General features: G+C 60.6%; 1 protein-coding gene across 1 annotated transcript; it reads left to right on the top strand.

The window, feature by feature from the left end:
• The first annotated feature begins 336 nt into the window (after nucleotides 1-336).
• On the top strand, nucleotides 337-16,727 carry SLC23A3 (solute carrier family 23 member 3). Its single transcript, XM_050917081.1, has 12 exons — nucleotides 337-444; nucleotides 2,348-2,505; nucleotides 2,724-2,809; nucleotides 8,112-8,185; nucleotides 9,657-9,838; nucleotides 10,830-10,953; nucleotides 12,619-12,766; nucleotides 12,857-13,110; nucleotides 14,172-14,277; nucleotides 15,106-15,273; nucleotides 15,604-15,699; nucleotides 16,272-16,727. The coding sequence occupies exons 1-12, from the start codon at nucleotides 337-339 to the stop codon at nucleotides 16,595-16,597; spliced, it is 1,830 nt and encodes a 609-aa protein (XP_050773038.1). The 3' UTR covers nucleotides 16,598-16,727.
• The last annotated feature ends 1,518 nt before the right edge of the window (nucleotides 16,728-18,245 follow it).

The following is an 18,245-nucleotide window of genomic DNA, read 5'->3' as shown; positions in this document are numbered from 1 at the left end:
CAGGGATGGGTGATTCCTTCTATCGGCTGCCCCCAGAACTCCCCTGCACAGGCGGTGGGGGAGCGAGTGTGGATGGGACCAAGGGCTGAGGCTCGTGTACCCTGAGCGTGGCCCGAGCGCTGGTACCACGGCACTGCCTAGAGGTCACAGCACCGAGTCTGGGAGAGGGGGAAGTGGGTAGGGAGCAGTTCCTTGCAGTCGGGTTAATGGCTAACTGGCCGGGGGCTCGGGCAAAGGTCACCTCCACTCAGCCTGAACGCCCAGCCCTGCTCTGGCCTCCACCCAGCTGCCATGCCCTGTGCCACACGGAAGCAGGGAGCATAGGGACGGGGCAGCATGAATGGGGGCTGCTGCACGAGCCCTGCCTCCCGGAGCCCTGTGCGCGCCTCCTACTCCCTGCTGAAGACGCCGCCCTGGGGCCTGAGCTGCTGCTTTGCCCTGCAGGTGAGCGATGCCGCAGGCACTGGCGGGGATGGGCTCACTGCCTGCGCTGGGGCGAGGGACAAGCCCTGACACCCCTGGGCCCGGGGTGGGCGGGGGCTGGGATGTGGCCATGCCTGGCGGGGCGGTCCCTGCACCTCCGAGAGCACCGAGGGCGGGGGAGCACGGGCACCATGGCATGACACCCAGACCCTGCAGTATCTAAGGGAAATCCCCAGGAGGGGTGAGGAGCCGGGCTTGACTGGGGGCAACTCTGGAGCTGGTTTTCTGCCCGTGAAGGGGGGTGGGGCAGGCGTTAGGGAATGGGAGCCAGGTCTGGCCCGGCGCTTCCTGCTGCTCAGCAGGGCAGGAGTCAGCGTGGTGCTGGGATCCCCGTCGGTGCTTGGGGAAGGATGTGGTGAAGACAGAGCTCCTCCCAGGCCTCCGCTGCGGTGCCAAGAGTCCCAGGGACCATCCAGCCCCACAGGGCACAGCCCCTCCCTGGCCGCCGGCTGCACCTGCAAGGAATGAGATGGGGCTGGCTGGTCCCTCCAGCCCAGCCCAGCCCTGGCACCAGCCTGACATGATCAGGCCCCAGCTCTGTGGTACGTGTTCTCCCAGCATTTCACTGAAGCCTCCTGCAGTCCGACCGCCTGCAGCTGGGCAGCTCACCCTGTTCCAGGAACCCCACCCCCACACCATGCCCTGGGGCATGGCCCCTCACCCCTATTGTGTGGGGGGAAACTGAGGCACAGGGAGGGGCTGCCCAGATTTTCAGTCCAATGGGGCCTGGCCCTATGTGAGGCGCTGTGGGTCTCCCAGGGTGTCGCCAACCGAGCAGGGCTGGGACTTTGCCGGCTGCTCTAGCTCCGAGCTGGCTCTTGGGCAGATTATGTTACAGCCTCTGTTTCTACAAAATCGGACTGTTGAGACTCTAGCTGCTGATGGGAGTGTTAAAGAGGCTAGGTGTGCTGGGCCGCACAGGGCTGAAGGAGCCAGTTGGGACTAAGGGGCACTGGCACAGCTATGGCAGGAGGGAGCTCAGGGCTGGGCTAGCAGGGGCTGCGGGTCGGGAGTGAGGGGCACTGGCAGAGCTGGGGGAGAGAGCCCAGGGCAGGGGTGACAGGGGACTGTGGGTTGGGATTGGGAGGAGCAGAGCTGCAGGGCCGGGGGCAAAGCCCGGGGGCAGGGGTCAGAGAAGCGGGACAGGGGTCAGAGCCACAGGGCAGGGGACAGAGCCATGGAGCGGGGGTCAGAGCAGTGAGACAGGGGTCAGAGCCGCAGGACGGGGGCAGAGCCGTGGGGCGGGGGTCAGAGCCACAGGGCAGGGGGCAGAGCCGTGGGGTGGGGGTCAGAGCCGTGGGACAGGGGTCAGAGCCACAGGGCTGGGGGCAAAGCCCGGGAGCAGGGGTCAGAGCAGTGGGACAGGGGTCAGAGCCGCAGGACGGGGGCAGAGCCGTGGGGCGGAGGGCAGAGCCGTGGGGCAGGGGCAGAGCCGTGGGGCGGGGGTCAGAGCAGTGGGACAGGGGTCAGAGCCGCAGGATGGGGGCAGAGCCGTGGGGCGGGGGTCAGAGCAGCGGGACAGGGGTCAGAGCTGCAGGACGGGGGCAGAGCCGTGGGGCGGGGGTCAGAGCAGCGGGACAGTGGTCAGAGCCGCAGGACGGGGGCAGAGCCGTGGGGCGGGGGTCAGAGCAGCGGGACAGGGGGCAGAGCCGCAGGACGGGGGCAGAGCCGTGGTGCAGGGGTCAGAGCAGCGGGACAGGGGGCAGAGCCGCAGGACAGGGGCAGAGCCGTGGGGCGGGGGTCAGAGCCGCAGGACGGGGGCAGAGCCGCAGGACGGGGGCAGAGCCATGGGGCGCCCTATGCTGCACAGTGGCACAAGCCAGTGCCTGCTGTGACCCGAGCCCCCTGGCCTCACTCTCTCTAGCACCTGGCTGTCCAGGCCTCTCTCCTCTGCATCTTCCACCTGCTCTTGCTCCCAGCGCCCCCAGTCCGGGACCAGAACCGGAACTGGAACGAGCTGCTGGCTCGGAGTCTCTTTGCCTGTGGGGTCTCTACAGCGCTGCAGACCAGCCTGGGCAGCAGGTGAGTGAAGGGCCCTGGGGACTCCTGCGGGTTTGAGGTGGGCAGGAGGGGGCACCCACCTCTCCCTGAACCCAGGCACCCATGGAGATGGGAGCGTGCACCTGGGCCAAGTGGGTTTCTCTCCCTGCTCCTGCTCCCCGCCTCTGGATCCTGCCGTGGGCGGTGGGGGGAGCCCCCTCCCCACGTCCCAGCTGATCTGGCTTTGCTGTTCCTGGCAGGTTGCCTTTGGTTCAAGCACCATCATTCGAGTTCCTGGTCCCCGCCATGGTGCTGAGCCGCCACACGCCCCACACAGCCAGGAATGGTGAGCGGAGCCCCCGGTTATCGGCCCGGCCCGGCGGGGACCTGGCCACGTGGGAGCTGGGCCTGGCCCAGGAAGGGATCTGGGAGCTGGGCCTGGCCCGGGGGGACATGGGAGCCGGGCCTGGCCCAGGCAGGGATATGGGAGCCAGGCCTGGCCCAGGCAGGGACGTGGGAGCCAGGTCTGGCCCAGGGGGGATGTGGGAGCCAGGCCTGGCCCAGGGGGGACGAGGGAGCGCGGGAGCCAGGCCTGGCCCAGGCAGAGATGTCAGAGCGCGGGAGCCAGGCGTGGCCCAGGGGGGACGTGGGAGCGTGGGAGCACCAGGCAGGGATGTGGGAGCCGGGCCTGGCCCAGGGGGGATGTGGGAGCGTGGGAGCCAGGCCTGGCCCAGGCAGGGATGTCGGAGCTGGGCCTGGCCCAGGGGGGATGTGGGAGCACGGGATCCAGGCCTGGCCCAGGGGGGATGTGGGAGCACGGGAGCCAGGCCTTGCCCGATGGCCAGCCCAGTGCTCTGCGCCTCCCCCCGGAGGGGAGTGACTGAACTCTGCTCTCGTAGAGGCAGGGGTGTAAGGCATACACGTTTTGTAACTTGCCAGAGCCCATCACCTGCAAGTCCTGCCTCCAGCCCAGGGACACTACCCTGATGGTCCATCACCCTCCCCCACAGGCTGCCTCTTACTCCCAGGCTGGCTTGTCTCGCTCCAGTTGCCAGCCTCAGGCTGCCGGGTCAAGGTCTCTCTGGTCCTGAGTGACCAGGGCCTGCTGTGTTCAGGGAAGGAGAAGCAGGGGACCAGGGGATAGGGAGGGGCTGGGGACTGCGTTCCTAGTCACGGCTCTTTCTTGTTCCTTCCTTTGCTGGGGACACATCCACTCGGTGTTATGACCCCCCCACCCAGGTGGCATCTCCTCGCACCCGCTCCTTGGCATGGCAACTGAGCAGGGCACATATCAGCTGCAGGGCAGGACACCTGGCTCATGGCCCCGGAGCACCCACTGATGTGCTGCCACTACCCCAGCCTGGCAGTGCAAGGAGTCTGACATCTCTCTGCTTCTGCCCCAGCATGGGGCTTTCATGGCTGACATTTCAGGACCCAAAGCAGCTTCAAACCCAGCCTTAAGAATGTAAGAACGGCCACACTGGGTCAGGCCATTTGTCCGTCCAGTCCAGGGTCCTGTCTTCCTGTAGTGGCCAGTGCCAGGTGCTTCAGAGGGCATGAACAGAGCAGGGCAATCACCAAGTGACCCATCCCCTGTCGTCCAGTCCCAGCTCCTAACAGTCAGAGGTTTAAGGACCCCCAGAGCAGGGGGTGGCATCCCTGGCCATCCTGGCTAATTGCCATTGTTGGACCTATTCTCCAGGAACTTCTCTAGTTCTGTTTGGAACCCAGCTATACAGACGCTCCCTGACTTACGCAAGTGTTCTGTTCCGGAACGCCTTGCGTAACTCAAATTTCTTGTAAGTCGGAGACATATCTCTGACCATTACGCAAAAAAACCCCAACCCCAACTTCCTATTTCTAGTTCTGGAACATTTTCTGTAAGCTCAGATTTGCGTACATCGGGTTTATGTAACTCGGGGAAAGTCTGTAGTCTTGGCTTTCACAAACTCCCCTGGCAAGGAGTTCCACAGGTTATCTGTGCATTGTGTGAAGAAATACTTCCTCTTGTTTGCATTAAACCTGCTGCCGATTCACTTCATTGGCTGACCCCTGGTTCTTGTGTTATGTGAAGGGAGTGTGACGATGCGGTTCTGGCGGGATCCAACTGAGGTGCCAATTCAGGACCAATTGCTTAAACGGTGCAGTTACAGCCCAAGGCTGGGGTTTTTCCACCTCTAAGTCAACCAAGCCAGCCAGACAAAGAGGACTTAGGTCTCACCCCACTGGCTAACCAGAAGTCACACAAGCAATTTCCTTAGACACTCCAGTCTCCTTGTATCACCACCAGTGCCACTCGTCCTGGGGATGAATGGTTATGAAAACCAACACCCCAGTAAAAGAAAACGGTTCTCTTGATCCCAAAGGACCAAGCCCCAGACCCAGGTCAATATACGCATCAGATCTTACCCACAAATCACGCTGTTGGCAATCCCTTAGAATCTAAAATCTAAAGGTTTATTCATAAAAGGAAAAAGATAGAGATGAGAGCTAGAATTGGTTAAATGGAATCAGTTACATACAGTGATGGCAAAGTTCTTAGTTTGGGCTTGCAGCAATGATGGAGTAAACTGCAGGTTCAAATCAAGTCTCTGGAACATCCCCCACTGGGATGGGTCAACAGTCCTTTGTGTAGAGCTTCAGCTTGTAGCAAAGTCCCTCCAGAGGTAGGAAGCAGGATTGAAAACAAGATGGAGATGAGGCATCCGCCTTATATAGGCACTTCCAGGTGTAAGAACACATCTTTGTTCTTACTGTGGAAAATTACAGCAAAATGGAGTCTGGAGTCACATGGGCAAGTCCCTGCACTTTGCTGAGTTACAAGGCGTATCTGCCTTCTCTCAGTGGGTCAGTTGTGTAGCTGATGGTCCTTAATGGGCCATCAAGCAGGCTAGGCAGAGCTAACCCCAACTTGTCTGGGATGTCTCCAAGAAGCATAGCATAAGTTTGAAATACAGACAGTGTAGAGCCAATATTCATAACTTCAACTACAAAAATGACACATGCACACAGACAGCATAATCTTAACCAGCAACCCATAACCTGGTCTTAGACACCTTATATGACCCCCTTTACATAAGATTTGGTGCCACTACAGGACCTTGGTTGCAGCCATGTTCTATATGGTCCCAGATTATATCAATAACATCACAAGGGGTAAATAACACTCCCCAATTCACTCTCTCCACACCTGTCCTGACTTTATAGGCTTCTGTCATACCCCCTCTCAGTGATCTCTTTTCCAAGCTGAACAGTCCCAATCTTTATAATCTCTCCTTGTATGGAAGCTGTTCCATCCCCTTGACAATGTCGTGGCTGGGTTAGACCCAACAAATCCTGCATCTTGGCAGTGGTTAGACAAGCTGACTTGTGGTGTCCCTTCAAACCCTATGGGTCTCTGGTTCTATCATCTTTGGTGCCCTGCTCTGACCCTTTTCCAGTTCCACTGAGATGGGCTGACCAGAACTGCTCACTGGATTCAAGGTGTGGGTGTACCAGGAGTTTGCATAGCAGCATTGTGATATTTTTGACTTATTTTCTATCCCTTTCCTAATGCTTCCTAGCATGCTGTTTGCTTTTTTGACCACTGCTGTGCATTGAGCTGACGTTCTCAGAGAACTGTCCACGGCCAAGGCTAAATTTTAGTCACTGGTATTTTTAGTAAAAGTCACGGACAGGTCACGGGCAGTAAACAGACATTCATGGCCCGTGACCTGTCCTTGACTTTTAATATATACCCCTGACTAAAACTTGGGTGAGGGGGCTTCCTAGGGGCACCGTGGGTTCTGGAGGGGGGGTGGGTAGCAGCACACGGCCTGGGACCCCTGCTGGTGCTGGGGGGGTGGTGTTTGGCGGGGCCAGCAGGCTCCCTACCTGGCTCTGTGTCTCCATCCCCCCAGCAGCAGCAGAATTAGGGTGTGGGAGAGGGTAGGGGGTTGGGGCATGGAATGGGGTGAGGTGGGCTCTGGCAGAGGCATGGCTAGGCAACTCTGTGGGCTGCCTCCACCCAGAGTGCTGGCTCTGCAGCTCCCATTGGCTGGGAACCACGGCCAATGGGAGTTGCGGGGGCGGTGCCTGCAGGCAGAGGCAGTGCACAGAACTGCCTGGCCACGCCCCTGCCTAGGAGCTAAGGGAGGGGGATGTCCCCAGTTCCGGGGATACCCCCAGGGTAAGCGCCGCCCAGAGCTCGCCTCACCCCTGTCCTGTGCCCCAATCCCCGGCCCCCAACCCTAACTCTGCTGCTGCTGGGGGGCGGGGCGCAGTGGCCCGAGACTGCCCTACCAGTGGCTGGTGTGACTGGCGCAGGGGCTGCCTGAGCTGCCCCCAGGCCAGGCGCACCAGCCCCTGCAGAGGTCATGGACAAACCTGCAGTCTTATCCATGGTGAATCTTGGCAGTGGTTAGACAAGCTGACTTGTCAAGGCTTTCTGGAAATCCAAGTACACTGTAGCCCCCTTGTCCACCTGCTTGTTGACCCCTCAAACGATTCTAGCAGAGTGGTGAGGCAGGGCACATTAGCTGTGCTCCAGACATCTGGTCCAGAGGCTTGTTTTGGTGATCGGTTCCACACTGCTGTTAACAGTTCTGCAGTTTGATAGTTGAGGTTCTTCAGAACTCTTGGGTGATACCATCTGGGCCTGGTGACTTACTGCTGTTTATCAATTTGTTCCAAAACCTCCTCTGTTAACACATCACTGTGGGACAGTCAGGGCCGGCTCCAGGCCCCAGCGCACCAAGTGTGTGCTTGGGGCGGCACGCCACGGGGGGCACTCTGCCGCTTGCCGGGAGGGCAGCAGGCGGCTCCAGTGGACGTCCCACAGATGTCCCTGCGGAGGGTCCGCTGGTCCCGCGGCTCCAGTGGAGCATCCGCAGGCACGCCTGTGGGAGGTCCACCGGAGCCGCGGGACGGGCGAGCGGCAGAGCGCCCCCAGCAGCATGCCGCCGTGCTTGGGGCAGCGAAATGGCTAGAGCCGGCCCTGGGGACAGTGCTTCAGATTTGTTTCCCAAACAGGACAGCTCTGATGTGGGGGTCTCCCCCACGTCCTTTGCAGTGAAGACTGACGCAAAGAATTCATTTAGCTTCTCTGCAACCCCCTGGTCTTCCCGGCGGGCTCCGTTAGCCCGGTGGTGGTGAAGTGCCCCGTTGCCTGCTTGGCCAGCTTCCTGCTCCTGTTACACTTCAAATTCTTCCTGTTCGTTTTTGTGCCTTCAGCAAGTTGCTTCTCAGATTCTCTCTTGCCCTGCCTCATGCTGCCTTTGCACGGAACTGGGCAGAGTTTGTGCCCCAGCCTAGTGTCCTCACTAGGATCTGATGTCCAGATTTTAAAGGGTGCTCTTCTGCCTCTCCCAGCATCCATTGCTCTGCTGTTTAGCCATGGGGGCGGGGGTGTCTTCTGGTGCTCTTACAAGCTTCTCTGTTTTGGGGTCTGCATTTTATCTAAGCCTCTGTTGTGAGCATTTCACCCTTGTGACAGCTCCTCTGAATTTGGGTTGTTCCCCTTCTGAAAGTGAAAAGTCCCCCTGCTCCCAGATGTTAAATGCCCCATTCCTGTTACCTGGCTCCTCCTAGTAACTGGGGTCCCTTCCCCCTCCAGGTACCGCTCAGTCCCGATGGCTGCCCAGTCATGTCTGTCCGTCCTTCCCTTCCAGGTACAGACGTGCCTGCTGAGTGTGCCGGTCAGGACTGTGCCGCCCCCGGGAGCTGGAATCAGTCACTCAGAGAGGTTGGTGCCTCTGCTATCCCAGCCCTGGGGAGCATGTAGAGGAGTGGGGTGTGGGGGGGGAGTGTAGGGGTAGGGTGTGAGGGGGTGCAGGAGTGGGATGAGGGTGTGTGGGAGGGTGGGGCAGTGGGGGTGTGTGGGTAGGGGTGGGATGCGGGGTGCATGGGATTTGGGGTGCATAGGGGTGGGGCGTGTGTGTAGGGGTGGGATGCGGGGTGCATGGGGGTTTGGATGCATGGGAGGGTGGGTCGGTGGAGGGGGTGTTTAGAGGTGGGATGCAGGGTGCATGGGGTGTGGGGGATGTGGGGGTGGGATGTGGGGTGCACGGGAGTTCAGGTGCATGGGAGAGTGGGGCGGTGGGGCGTGTGTGTGTGTAGGGGTGGGATGTGGAGTGCATGGGGGTGGGGTGCATGGGAGGGTGGGACGGTGGGGTGTGTGTGTGTAGGGGTGGGATGCTGGGTGCATGGGAGGGTGGGGCAGTGGTGTGTGTGTGTGTGTGTGTGTGTGTGTAGGGGTGGGATGCAGGGCGCATGGGGGTTTGGGTGCATAGGAGGGTGGGGTGGTCGGGTGTGTGTGTGTAGGGGTGGGATGCTGGGTGCATGGGAGGGTGGGACAGTGGGGGGTGTGTGTGTGTAGGGGTGGGATGCGGGGCACATGGGGGTTTGGGTGCATGGGAGGGTGGGGTGGTCGGGTGTGTGTGTGTAGGGGTGGGATGCTGAGTGCATGGGAGGGTGGGGCAGTGGGGTGTGTGTGTGTGTGTGTGTAGGGGTGGGATGCGGGGTGCATGGGGGTTTGGGTGCATGGAAGGGTGGGGTGGTCGGGTGTGTGTGTGTAGGGGTGGGATGCTGGGTGCATGGGAGGGTGGGGCGGTGGGGTGTGTGTGTGTGTGTGTGTAGGGGTGGGATGCGGGGTGCATGGGGGTTTGGGTGCATGGGAGGGTGGGGTGGTCGGGTGTGTGTGTGTAGGGGTGGGATGCTGGGTGCATGGGAGGGTGGGGCGGTGGGGTGTGTGTGTGTGTGTGTGTGTGTGTGTAGGGGTGGGATGCGGGGTGCATGGGGGTTTGGGTGCATGGGAGGGTGGGGTGGTTGGGTGTGTGTGTGTAGGGGTGGGATGCTGGGTGCATGGGAGGGTGGGGCGGTGGGGTGTGTGTGTGTGTGTGTAGGGGTGGGATACGGGATGCATGGGAGGATGGGGCAGTGGTGTGTGTGTGTGTGTGTGTGTGTAGGGGTGGGATGCTGGGTGCATGGGAGGGTGGGGCGGTGGTGTGTGTGTGTGTGTGTGTGTGTGTGTGTGTGTGTAGGGGTGGGATACAGGGTGCATGAGGGTTGGGGGGTTTGCAGACGTCAGGTCCCAGGAGCAATAGGGAGCGGATGGACCCAGTGAGTAGCTGAGTCGCTCTGGGAGGGGCTGGGGCTCTAGCTAGGGGAGGTCTTGGGGCCGCCATCACTGTCTTCTCATCCCTTGTTCTCCGCAGGTCTCTGGAGCCGTGGTGATCTCGGGGCTGGTGCAGCTGGCCCTGGGGGTGTCTGGCGTGGGGGGATGGGTAGCCCAGCGCTGCGGGCCCATGGTCCTGGCCCCCAGCCTCTCCATCATCGGACTGTCTGCCTACAAAGAGGCAGCCCATTTCTGCTCGGCCAGCTGGGGGGTCGCCCTGCTGTACGTGAGTCTGGGGTCCTGCCGCTGGGGCGGCCTGTGGAGCCACCTGGCCACACCCTCACTGGGGTTCTGGCCAGTCTCTCCCAATGGGGGGTGCTGTGGGGAGTGGTGTCAGAGGAACTCCCCGCTACTGCATTCCCAGCAGAAGGCACTAATGTGAGCGCTCTGATTCCCATCCTCTCCCAGCAGGGGGCGCTGTGGGAGCTGCCCGGGGTGCAGCTTGCCAGCAGGGGTGATCCACCTGAGCTGGGGCCTGAGTGCTCTCTGTCACGGAGTCCCCAGGCGATGCTCTGGAACTGCTCCCCACAAAGCCAGTCAGGACTGTGGGGAGCCTCCTCTCCCTCAGAGCAGACTGTCTGCAGGGCAAGAAGCTCACACGGCTTCACCTCCTGGGTCTCTCCTTGGAGCATTCAGCATCCTCTGCCCCTCCGTGCGCTTCCCACAGCGAGTCCTCCCAGGTGGGGTCCTGGGGGAGCCACAGGGTCCTGCACCCCCACTTTGCAGTCAGACGTGACTCTCAGCCAGCCAGTAAAACAGGTTTATTTGATGACAGAAACAGGGTCTAAAACGTAGCTTGTAGGTACAGAGAACCGGACCCCTCAGCCGGGTCCATTCTGGGGGGCAGTGAGCCAGACCCCCCACGTCTGCACTTCACTCCTCAACCCCAGCCAGCTCCAGACTAACCACCCCTCCAGCCCCTCCTCCTCTGCTCATTTCCTTTCCCCGGGGCCAGGAGGTCACCTGATCTCTTTGTCTCCAACACCTTCAGCTGGCACCTTTGCAGAGGAGGGGCCCAGGCCATCAGTTGCTAGGAGACAGAGGGTCAGGCATTTAGGTGCACTGGCCTTTGCTCTGCCAGATACTTAAGAACTGCCATGGGGACACTGAGGCACCAACACAGTATTCAGAGAAAACATTAAGAACATTCCTAGTTCATCATACTCCCTGCCCTGCATTAGCCATGCCGTGACCCGGGCTCCGTCTCTCCTAGGCTCGTGCTCCTCGCCATCCTGTTCTCCCAGCACTTGGGGTCCTGCCGCCTGCCCCTTTGCACATGGACCCGGGCCAAGGGCATCTTCGTGGAGACAAGCATCCCAGCCTTGCGCATGTTTTCGGTACGAGGCCCCGTGCTGCGCGCGGCACTTTCGTTCCCCGCTGGCCCCAGGCAGCCTGCCTGGGCACTGGCCCCCTCAGCGACTTGAGCATTTCACCCTCTTCTTTGTGACTGACCTAGACCCAGGGGATTTGGGTTAGTCGGCACCAAAGGGGACTGTGAGGGGCATCGGGGAGACACAGCCCCGCCAGGCAATGGGCTGCGCTAGGAGAATTCGTATCGACAAAGGCCAAGTAATGCACATGGAGGGGGGATGTCAACGTCGGTGCACCGTCCGGGCTCTCCCGGGGCTGTATCTGCTCGGGGAGGGAGCTGGGCCCGTCTAGACAGTGCGAGCAGACCTCTGGTCAGTGCAAAGAAAGGACAGAGCAGAACTGGATGGGCTCAGAGGACAGGAACGAGAACCATCATGGACCTGGGAAAATGCAAAGACTGGGGATGTGATCAGTGTCTATACAACACTGCCTTGTGGAGTGAAGGGAGGTGAGGAGTGTCTCTTCTCCTGGCTCACGGAGCAAGAACAATGGGCTGCTGGACAAGAACGACAGGTGGGAGATCCAGAAGAAAACACGTTTTCACACAATGTGTGATTAGCCTGTGGAACTCACTGCCACAGGAAGTCACGATTCAGAAAGGGGCTGGACATTTCTCTGGATAACAGGACCCTCCAGAGTTGTTCTAATGAATTATAACACAAATTCGGGCAAGGCTATCACCCCTCCTGCATCAGGGCTTGAGCGGATCTCTAACTGTCACAGACTGGGAGGGTGATATATGGGGGAGATAGAGAGGGGAAGAGCAACAAAAATGATGAAAGGTCTAGAAAACATGAGCTATGAGGGAAGATTGAAATAACTAGGTTTGTTTAGTCCGGAGAAGAGAAGCGTGAGAGGGGACCAGAGAACAGTTTCAAGTACATAAAAGGTTGTTACAAGGAGGAGGGAGAAGAATTGTTCTTCTTAACCTCTGAGGACAGGACAAGAAGCAATGGGCTTAAACTGCAGCAAGGGCGGTTTAGGTTGGGCATTAGGAAACACTTCCTGTCAGGGTGGTTAAGCACTGGAATAAATGGCCCAGGGAGGTTGTGGAATCTCCATCTCTGGGGATTGTTAAGAGCAGGTTGGACACACACCTGTCAGGGATGGGCTAGATAATACGTAGTCCTGCCCTGAGTGCAGGGGACTGGACTAGGGACCTCGCGAGGTCCCTTCCAGTCCTGTGGTTCTATTATTTTATGCTTATCCCCATCTGCTGCTGCAGGGTTCTTCCACCTTCCTCTGCAGTGATGCTGGGTGCTGCCCCAGGCAGGAGACAGGGGGAGCTGGAGCTGGGGGCTGACCCAATCTGCCAGTGCTGGTGTCCCATTCCTCTCCCTGGGCCAGACCCTCTGTCAGGACAGCTCCACTGACTTGATGCTGATGGGTCTGCCCCCTTGCCCCACAAGCAGATCAAAGCACCTGGTGGCAATGGTACGTTGCAGGGTGGGTGCCCTGCTCCGGGGAGTGGCACTGGCCTGGCTGGGGCAGCCGTGTTGGCTGGGCCAGGTTTCTAGCCTGTGGCTGACATTGGTGGGTACTCTGGAGGGGGCGGGGTGTGTGCCCTCGGGACGGGGACTGAGCGAGGGCTTTCATGGGTCCGTCTCAGGCTCCCTTCGCTGCCTCTGCAGGTGCTGCTGCCGCTTTGCTGTGCCTGGATTGTCTGGGGAATCCTGAGCCACCTTCACGTCCGCTGGGACCTGCTGGGCCCTGCCACATGGCAGCTGCCCACAGCCAACGGCACCCTCCGCTCCCCTTGGCTCCAAGTCCCCTACCCAGGTAGGATGGGGGACAGGGCTGGCCCTGCTGTCCACCCTCTGCCCGTGGCCCCTGTTCGCCAGTGACCATCTCTACTTCCCTCCCTTCTAGGTGAGCAGGAATGGCCGTCCCTCAGCTCCCGGGCTCTGGGTGTGGGCATCGCCATGGGCATCACCTCCAGCATGAACTCCGTGGGCTGCTACCTGCTGTGCCCACGAGCACTGCGGGCCCCCGCCCTTCCTCGGCATGCCTGCAACCGCGGGCTCTGCATGGAAGGGCTGGGCAGCCTCCTTTTGGGAACATTGGGGGGCGTGAGTGGCACAGCTTCCAGCATCCCCAACGCCTGTACCAACAGCCTCACCCAGGTACGGCGGGTGACTTGGGTGGGGGGCCTGTGGGCGTGCCAGGCCAACCCAGAGCTGCCACTGCACTGTGGTGCACCGGTCTGGCCAGCTTGTGGGGCAGCGGGTAAAGGGGTTGCAGGGGGCATAATGGAGGCTGCCCAGCTATGGGCTGTGTCGCCTCCTCCATGCAGGCGGATCCTGTCCACGCCCAAGCTGGGCGTGTGCCTCCACCAGGGGCCATCCCGGGGCTCATCTCATGCCAGCGAGGGCCTGGATCAGATGGCTCTGGTGGCGTGGATGCCCCCTGCGGCGCTCCTGGCAGCTCGTTAGAAATGGTTCTTGTAAAGGGGCAGAGGGCAAGGTTCTCTCTGTGCGGGGGTAAGGCAGGCCTGGTGGAAGTGCTCTACCTGCCAGCAGTGCCCCTGGCGCCCATGGGATGGCACTGGGGTACGAAGGGAGACCCTTCAAGGGGCAGCTGCTGACACTGGAAAGCAACTCTCCCGCAGGCTGTGCCATGTGAGCAAGGTGGTCTGGGCAGGCAGGGCAGGGTGCCGGGAATTCAGGAGGCCCCAGAGCACTGGCAGAGGGATAACATCATGACCCAGCAGACACTCAGGCTCTGCCCACCTGCGCTGGCAGTGTGGTGGGAGCCCAGGGGCACGGCACAGAGCAGATCCCTGCTGCCCTGCTTGTCACAGAGGTGCAGCCCAGGGTGACAATGGCTCCCAGCATGCACCTCGCGAGGTCCCTTCCAGTCTGCTGCTGCAGGGTTCTTCAGCAGCATGCACTGCACACTGGCCATGCGTAGGACATAGGGGTGCTGGAGGCCGCCTTGCGGGACAGTCTGGGCTGACTGGGGCCCCTGGTCTGCCCCAGAAATGGGGGGTTCAGGCCAGAGTATGGAGCGCTGAGGCAGACAGATGCCCCCTAGCCCAAGCGCCAGGCCCCACCAGCTGTGAGGGGGCCGGGGTGCATGGCAGGCCAGAGTGGGCAGAGGCAGTCGGGGGGTGCAGGCTTGGGCAGGGTGCTACTGGGGCTCCCCCAGCCCACCACACCTCCCCGTTCTCTCTCTTTGTGCGCAGGCCAGCTCGCGTCACTCCGTGCAAGTGAGTGCGTTGGCATGTGTGTTCCTGGGCTTGTCCCCCCGGCTGGCAGAGCTCCTCACAACCATCCCACTGGCGGTTCATGGTAAATAGCCCCCCCGGAGCCGGGCTCCAGGGAGAACCCCCTCCCCCAGGGAGAATAGAGTGCTGGAGTCTGCACTCAGAGGGGCCCCCCGTTGCCTGATGTTCGGGGGGCGGGCAGGAGGACAAGGCCTGCTGCTCCAGCAGAGCCAGCAGGGGGCGCTCACACACTTTGTGTGTAGGCCCTACATAAACGGTAGCGTTACCCACGATTCCTCAGGGACAGCTCAGCAGGCTCCTTTCTATAAGTTAAACCACCAGCTGGGGTGAAATCCTGGCCCTGCTGACATCTGCGGCAAAACTCCCATTGCAGTCGGGATCACAGCTGAGAGCCAACCCCACCCCCTAGAGCTGGGTCCTGCATCCTGTTGGGCACCGATCCTGATGGTCTGGGATGGCTGGGGCCGAGTGGCTCATGATGCCATGTTCAAACGCAGCTGCCAAAGCCCAGTGGGGAGCACGGAGCCCCCCTCCTGCAAACCAGGGGGTGACAGGCAGGCAGCAGTCCCCAGAGCCCCGTGACGAGTGGCAGCACAGTACCCTGAACCCGGGCCTGACAGGATGGGGCAAGGTGACCCCACAGCAGAGCAGGTGCGCTCTGGACGGGGCCATGTGCAGGCCTGACAGCTGGGAGGACAGATCGGCCTGTGAGCGTGGGTGGGAGAAGGGGAAAAGTGAGGCCAGGCCCCCAGAAGCAAAGCAACAGCACGCCTGTTTTCTCACCTGGGATTCGCACACCTCTCCCACTCCACCCCCCATCAGGATTTGTACAATCACCTTCCCACCACACATGCCTGCCTGCCCGGTCTGACTCCTCCGCTTGCTGCTGCAGGTGGGGTGCTCTGCGTGACATACACCGTTGCTGTCGGCACCGGGATTTCGTATTTCCAGTACGCGAACATCGACTCGGGGAGAAACATCTTCATCGTCGGCTTCACCATGTTCATGGCGCTGCTGGTGCCGCGGTGGCTCAGCACGGCCCCGGGATACGTGGCCACAGGTGCCGTATGAGCCGCCTTCTCTCAGGCTGGGGGCTGACGACCCTGGGAATCACATTCCCACTCGTGTTCCCCCCAGGACGCTGGACTCTGGGTCACCACGCGCTGTGTGAGTCCAGTCCTGGTGGCTGGCTGCTCCCCTTCTGTACCATTTGGCTCCAGCCGTTGATCCCTGGCAGGGCTCTGAACCCTGCAGTGGGGCTCCGAACCCTCCTTGCTCTTTGGCCGATCTTCCCCTCGCAGCCCTTGGCTGGAATGTTTCAGCGTGATAGACGCCTGGGGGCAGGCCGGTGCTGCTCGTGGTTGGATAACTCTGCTGTTGTTCCCCCTAGGCTGGGTCTGCCTGGACCTTTTCCTCCTCTCTGTGATGACGGTTCCAGTCTTTTTAACCGGCCTCTTGTCCTTCTTCTTGGAGAACACGGTCTCCGGTAAGAGGACGCCCCCACCCATTGCCAGGCGCCCTTGTTTAAATCTCTCTCTGCTGCCGGGGCAGCAAGTCTGGCTCCAGGCGAGTTGCTGTGGCTGGATTCTGGTGTTAGTTACCGAGGGACGTGGAATCCAGTCCTGTGCATCCGGCCAGCGGGTGCATGTGGGAGGGAGGTCCCTGTGGGACTGCTGTGAGGGAGAGTCATGAGGACTGTCATCGGGACAACAGCCCCATGAGACTGACGGCTCCAGTCCCCACAGTCCCCGCCTGGAACGGCCGTAAGGATGGGGTTTTCTGCAATCCCGACTGTGCTGGTGGCCAGTGACCAGGACTCCTAGGGCCCTGGTGATATTTATTGTCTCTGCGGTGGTAGCGGTAAAGCCAGTGCCTTGCGCCCCTGCAGCACCTTCCATTGCCCGGGAGACCGGAGCATAGCTTAGTGGCTAGGGAGGGCGTAGACATGGTGAGTATTTTTACCAGTGCCAACCTCCAGCTGCCAGCTGGATCTCAGAGGTTCTCCTCCAGCTGCCTGTAGGCGGGTTCTCTAACCACGTCCCTCCTCCTTGGTTGCAGGGACTCTGGAAGAACGAGGGCTGCTCACTGAGCTGGCAGCGTGGAAACCAAGCATGGACCAGAACGCTTGTCAGGGGTGTGGTAGCGAAGCCAGCCGGGTGTACGGGCTTCCCCCGGCCATGAGAAAGCTTCTCCCTCCTTCCAGGTGTAAGGCCTTTCCATTCTGCTTCCTCTGCTCGGGGAGGGAGGAGAGCCACGCTTTGGAAGAGGGGTCAGCTCCCCTGGGGGAAGCCACAGGCCTGCTGCTGAAACCCAGCGCTATGGAGGTGGAGTCAGACAGGAAATGGAGAGAGACCGAGAGGCGCAAATGGGACAATGCTGTTTGATGCTGGGAGCCCTGCTAGGAGGGAGCACGGCTGGGAAACCTTCCCAAGGATCGTGCTCTGCATCCTGCTGAGGCAGGCACCGGAAGTGACGTGGGTTTCACCCGGTTATTTTGCTCCCTGCATTTCAAGCTTGTACCGACTAGAGGATGCAATTCTGTCCCACGCTCCCAGCACAGACCTTGTTCCTCCCCAGCTGGGGCTGTATAAAAAGATACAACCACCTCTGGACTTCTGGTTTCCTTTCCAGCCATCTCCACTGCTGCATGTTTGTGTTAGTAGAAGAGAGGAGAGAGCCCGGCTCCTGCTGGCTGCCTCTAGGAGAGAACGTGCCCTGTGGTGCTGGAGCCAGGGCAAAGGTCTGCTCTGGACCGAGGCCAGATTCACTAGGGGCTGAAAGCGGAGCCAGCGGCCAGCTGGGCTGCTTCAGTCTCTGTGCGCTTCTCCCTTTGGGTCGCACTGTCTGAGGCTGTCCAGAGAGAGACGTGCTCCCGCAGAGCAGGCCTGGCAGGTCTCCGCTGGCCTCTAAGGTTCCTGGTGGGCCGGCAAACCTCAGCCAGTTTGTGCACTGATGCTAAGTAGCTGCAGTGCTGTTGGTGCCATCACAGCCATGCCGGGAAGTGTCTGGTACCCCGGCTTTCACCATGCTGGGCAGGGCATAGTCCCCATTTGTACTTGCTCCTGGCCATTGCTGCAGGCGGCTGTGACTCATTAGGGCAGTGGTCCCCAACCTTTTTTGTCTGGCGGGTGCCAGACGACGACCCATGGAGGACCATGGCAGCGGACGAGCATCTGCCGAAATTCCGCCGACAAGTGGCAATGTCAATAGGCGTCGCTGCCGACAAGCAGCGTCCTCCAGAGGCATCGCCGCTGAAATACTGCCAAAAATCAGTGACGTAGCTTGTCAGCATTTCGGCGGATGCTTGTCCGCCAGCCGGTACGCGGGCGCACTTAGACACCCCGGCGGGCGCCATGGCACCCGCGGGCACCGTGTTGGGGACCCCTGCATTAGAGGGTGGGGGCAGGGCAGATACTAACCCCGTGGCTTAATAAAAAACGCTTCTCGGTCCTGGCATGCCTGGAGGTAGCTGCACCCAGGAGTCGTGTGGCCTTCTTCTGTGGACACACACAAAGGGTAGCCTCAGACTTCTCCGTCAGCTGGCAGAAGTCTCTACAGGTGCCCTGAGCAGGGCCCCTCTGCTCCATGTACACCAGCCCCTTGGAGGCTATTTCTCCCCAGGATTTGGAATCCCTCTGCTTTTCCCCACTCCCTCCCTTGCCAGGAGAGGGGACTGTAACATGACACTGCAGGGGGCATTGAAAACCAGCCTCTCTGCCCTCTACTGGGACAGAACCCTAGTCCGTAATCTCTTACCCCAGCCGAGGGCAAGCGGGAGGGCCCCAGCGGTTAACTCCAGCTGCGTCGGGAGCTGGGGCAGCTTCCTGCTGTGTGCAGCGCTGGAGTTCTTCTGGTGCCATCCCAGGGGGCAAGCAGAGACCCAAAGGGAGAACAGCCCCTGCCTGTCACAGAGGCTGGCAATTTTTAAATCATGATGTTTTTCTAAAAGCTCTGCTCTAGGAATGATGTTGGGGCAGATCTCTGGCCTAGGGCTGTACAGGAACCAGCTTAGGTGATCACAGTGGTTCCTTT

This window comes from Gopherus flavomarginatus, chromosome 10, assembly GCF_025201925.1.
Source record: "Gopherus flavomarginatus isolate rGopFla2 chromosome 10, rGopFla2.mat.asm, whole genome shotgun sequence".
Lineage (NCBI taxonomy): Eukaryota > Metazoa > Chordata > Testudines > Testudinidae > Gopherus > Gopherus flavomarginatus.
Note: the sequence above shows the minus strand (reverse complement) of the source record. Positions and strands in the feature narration are given on the sequence as shown.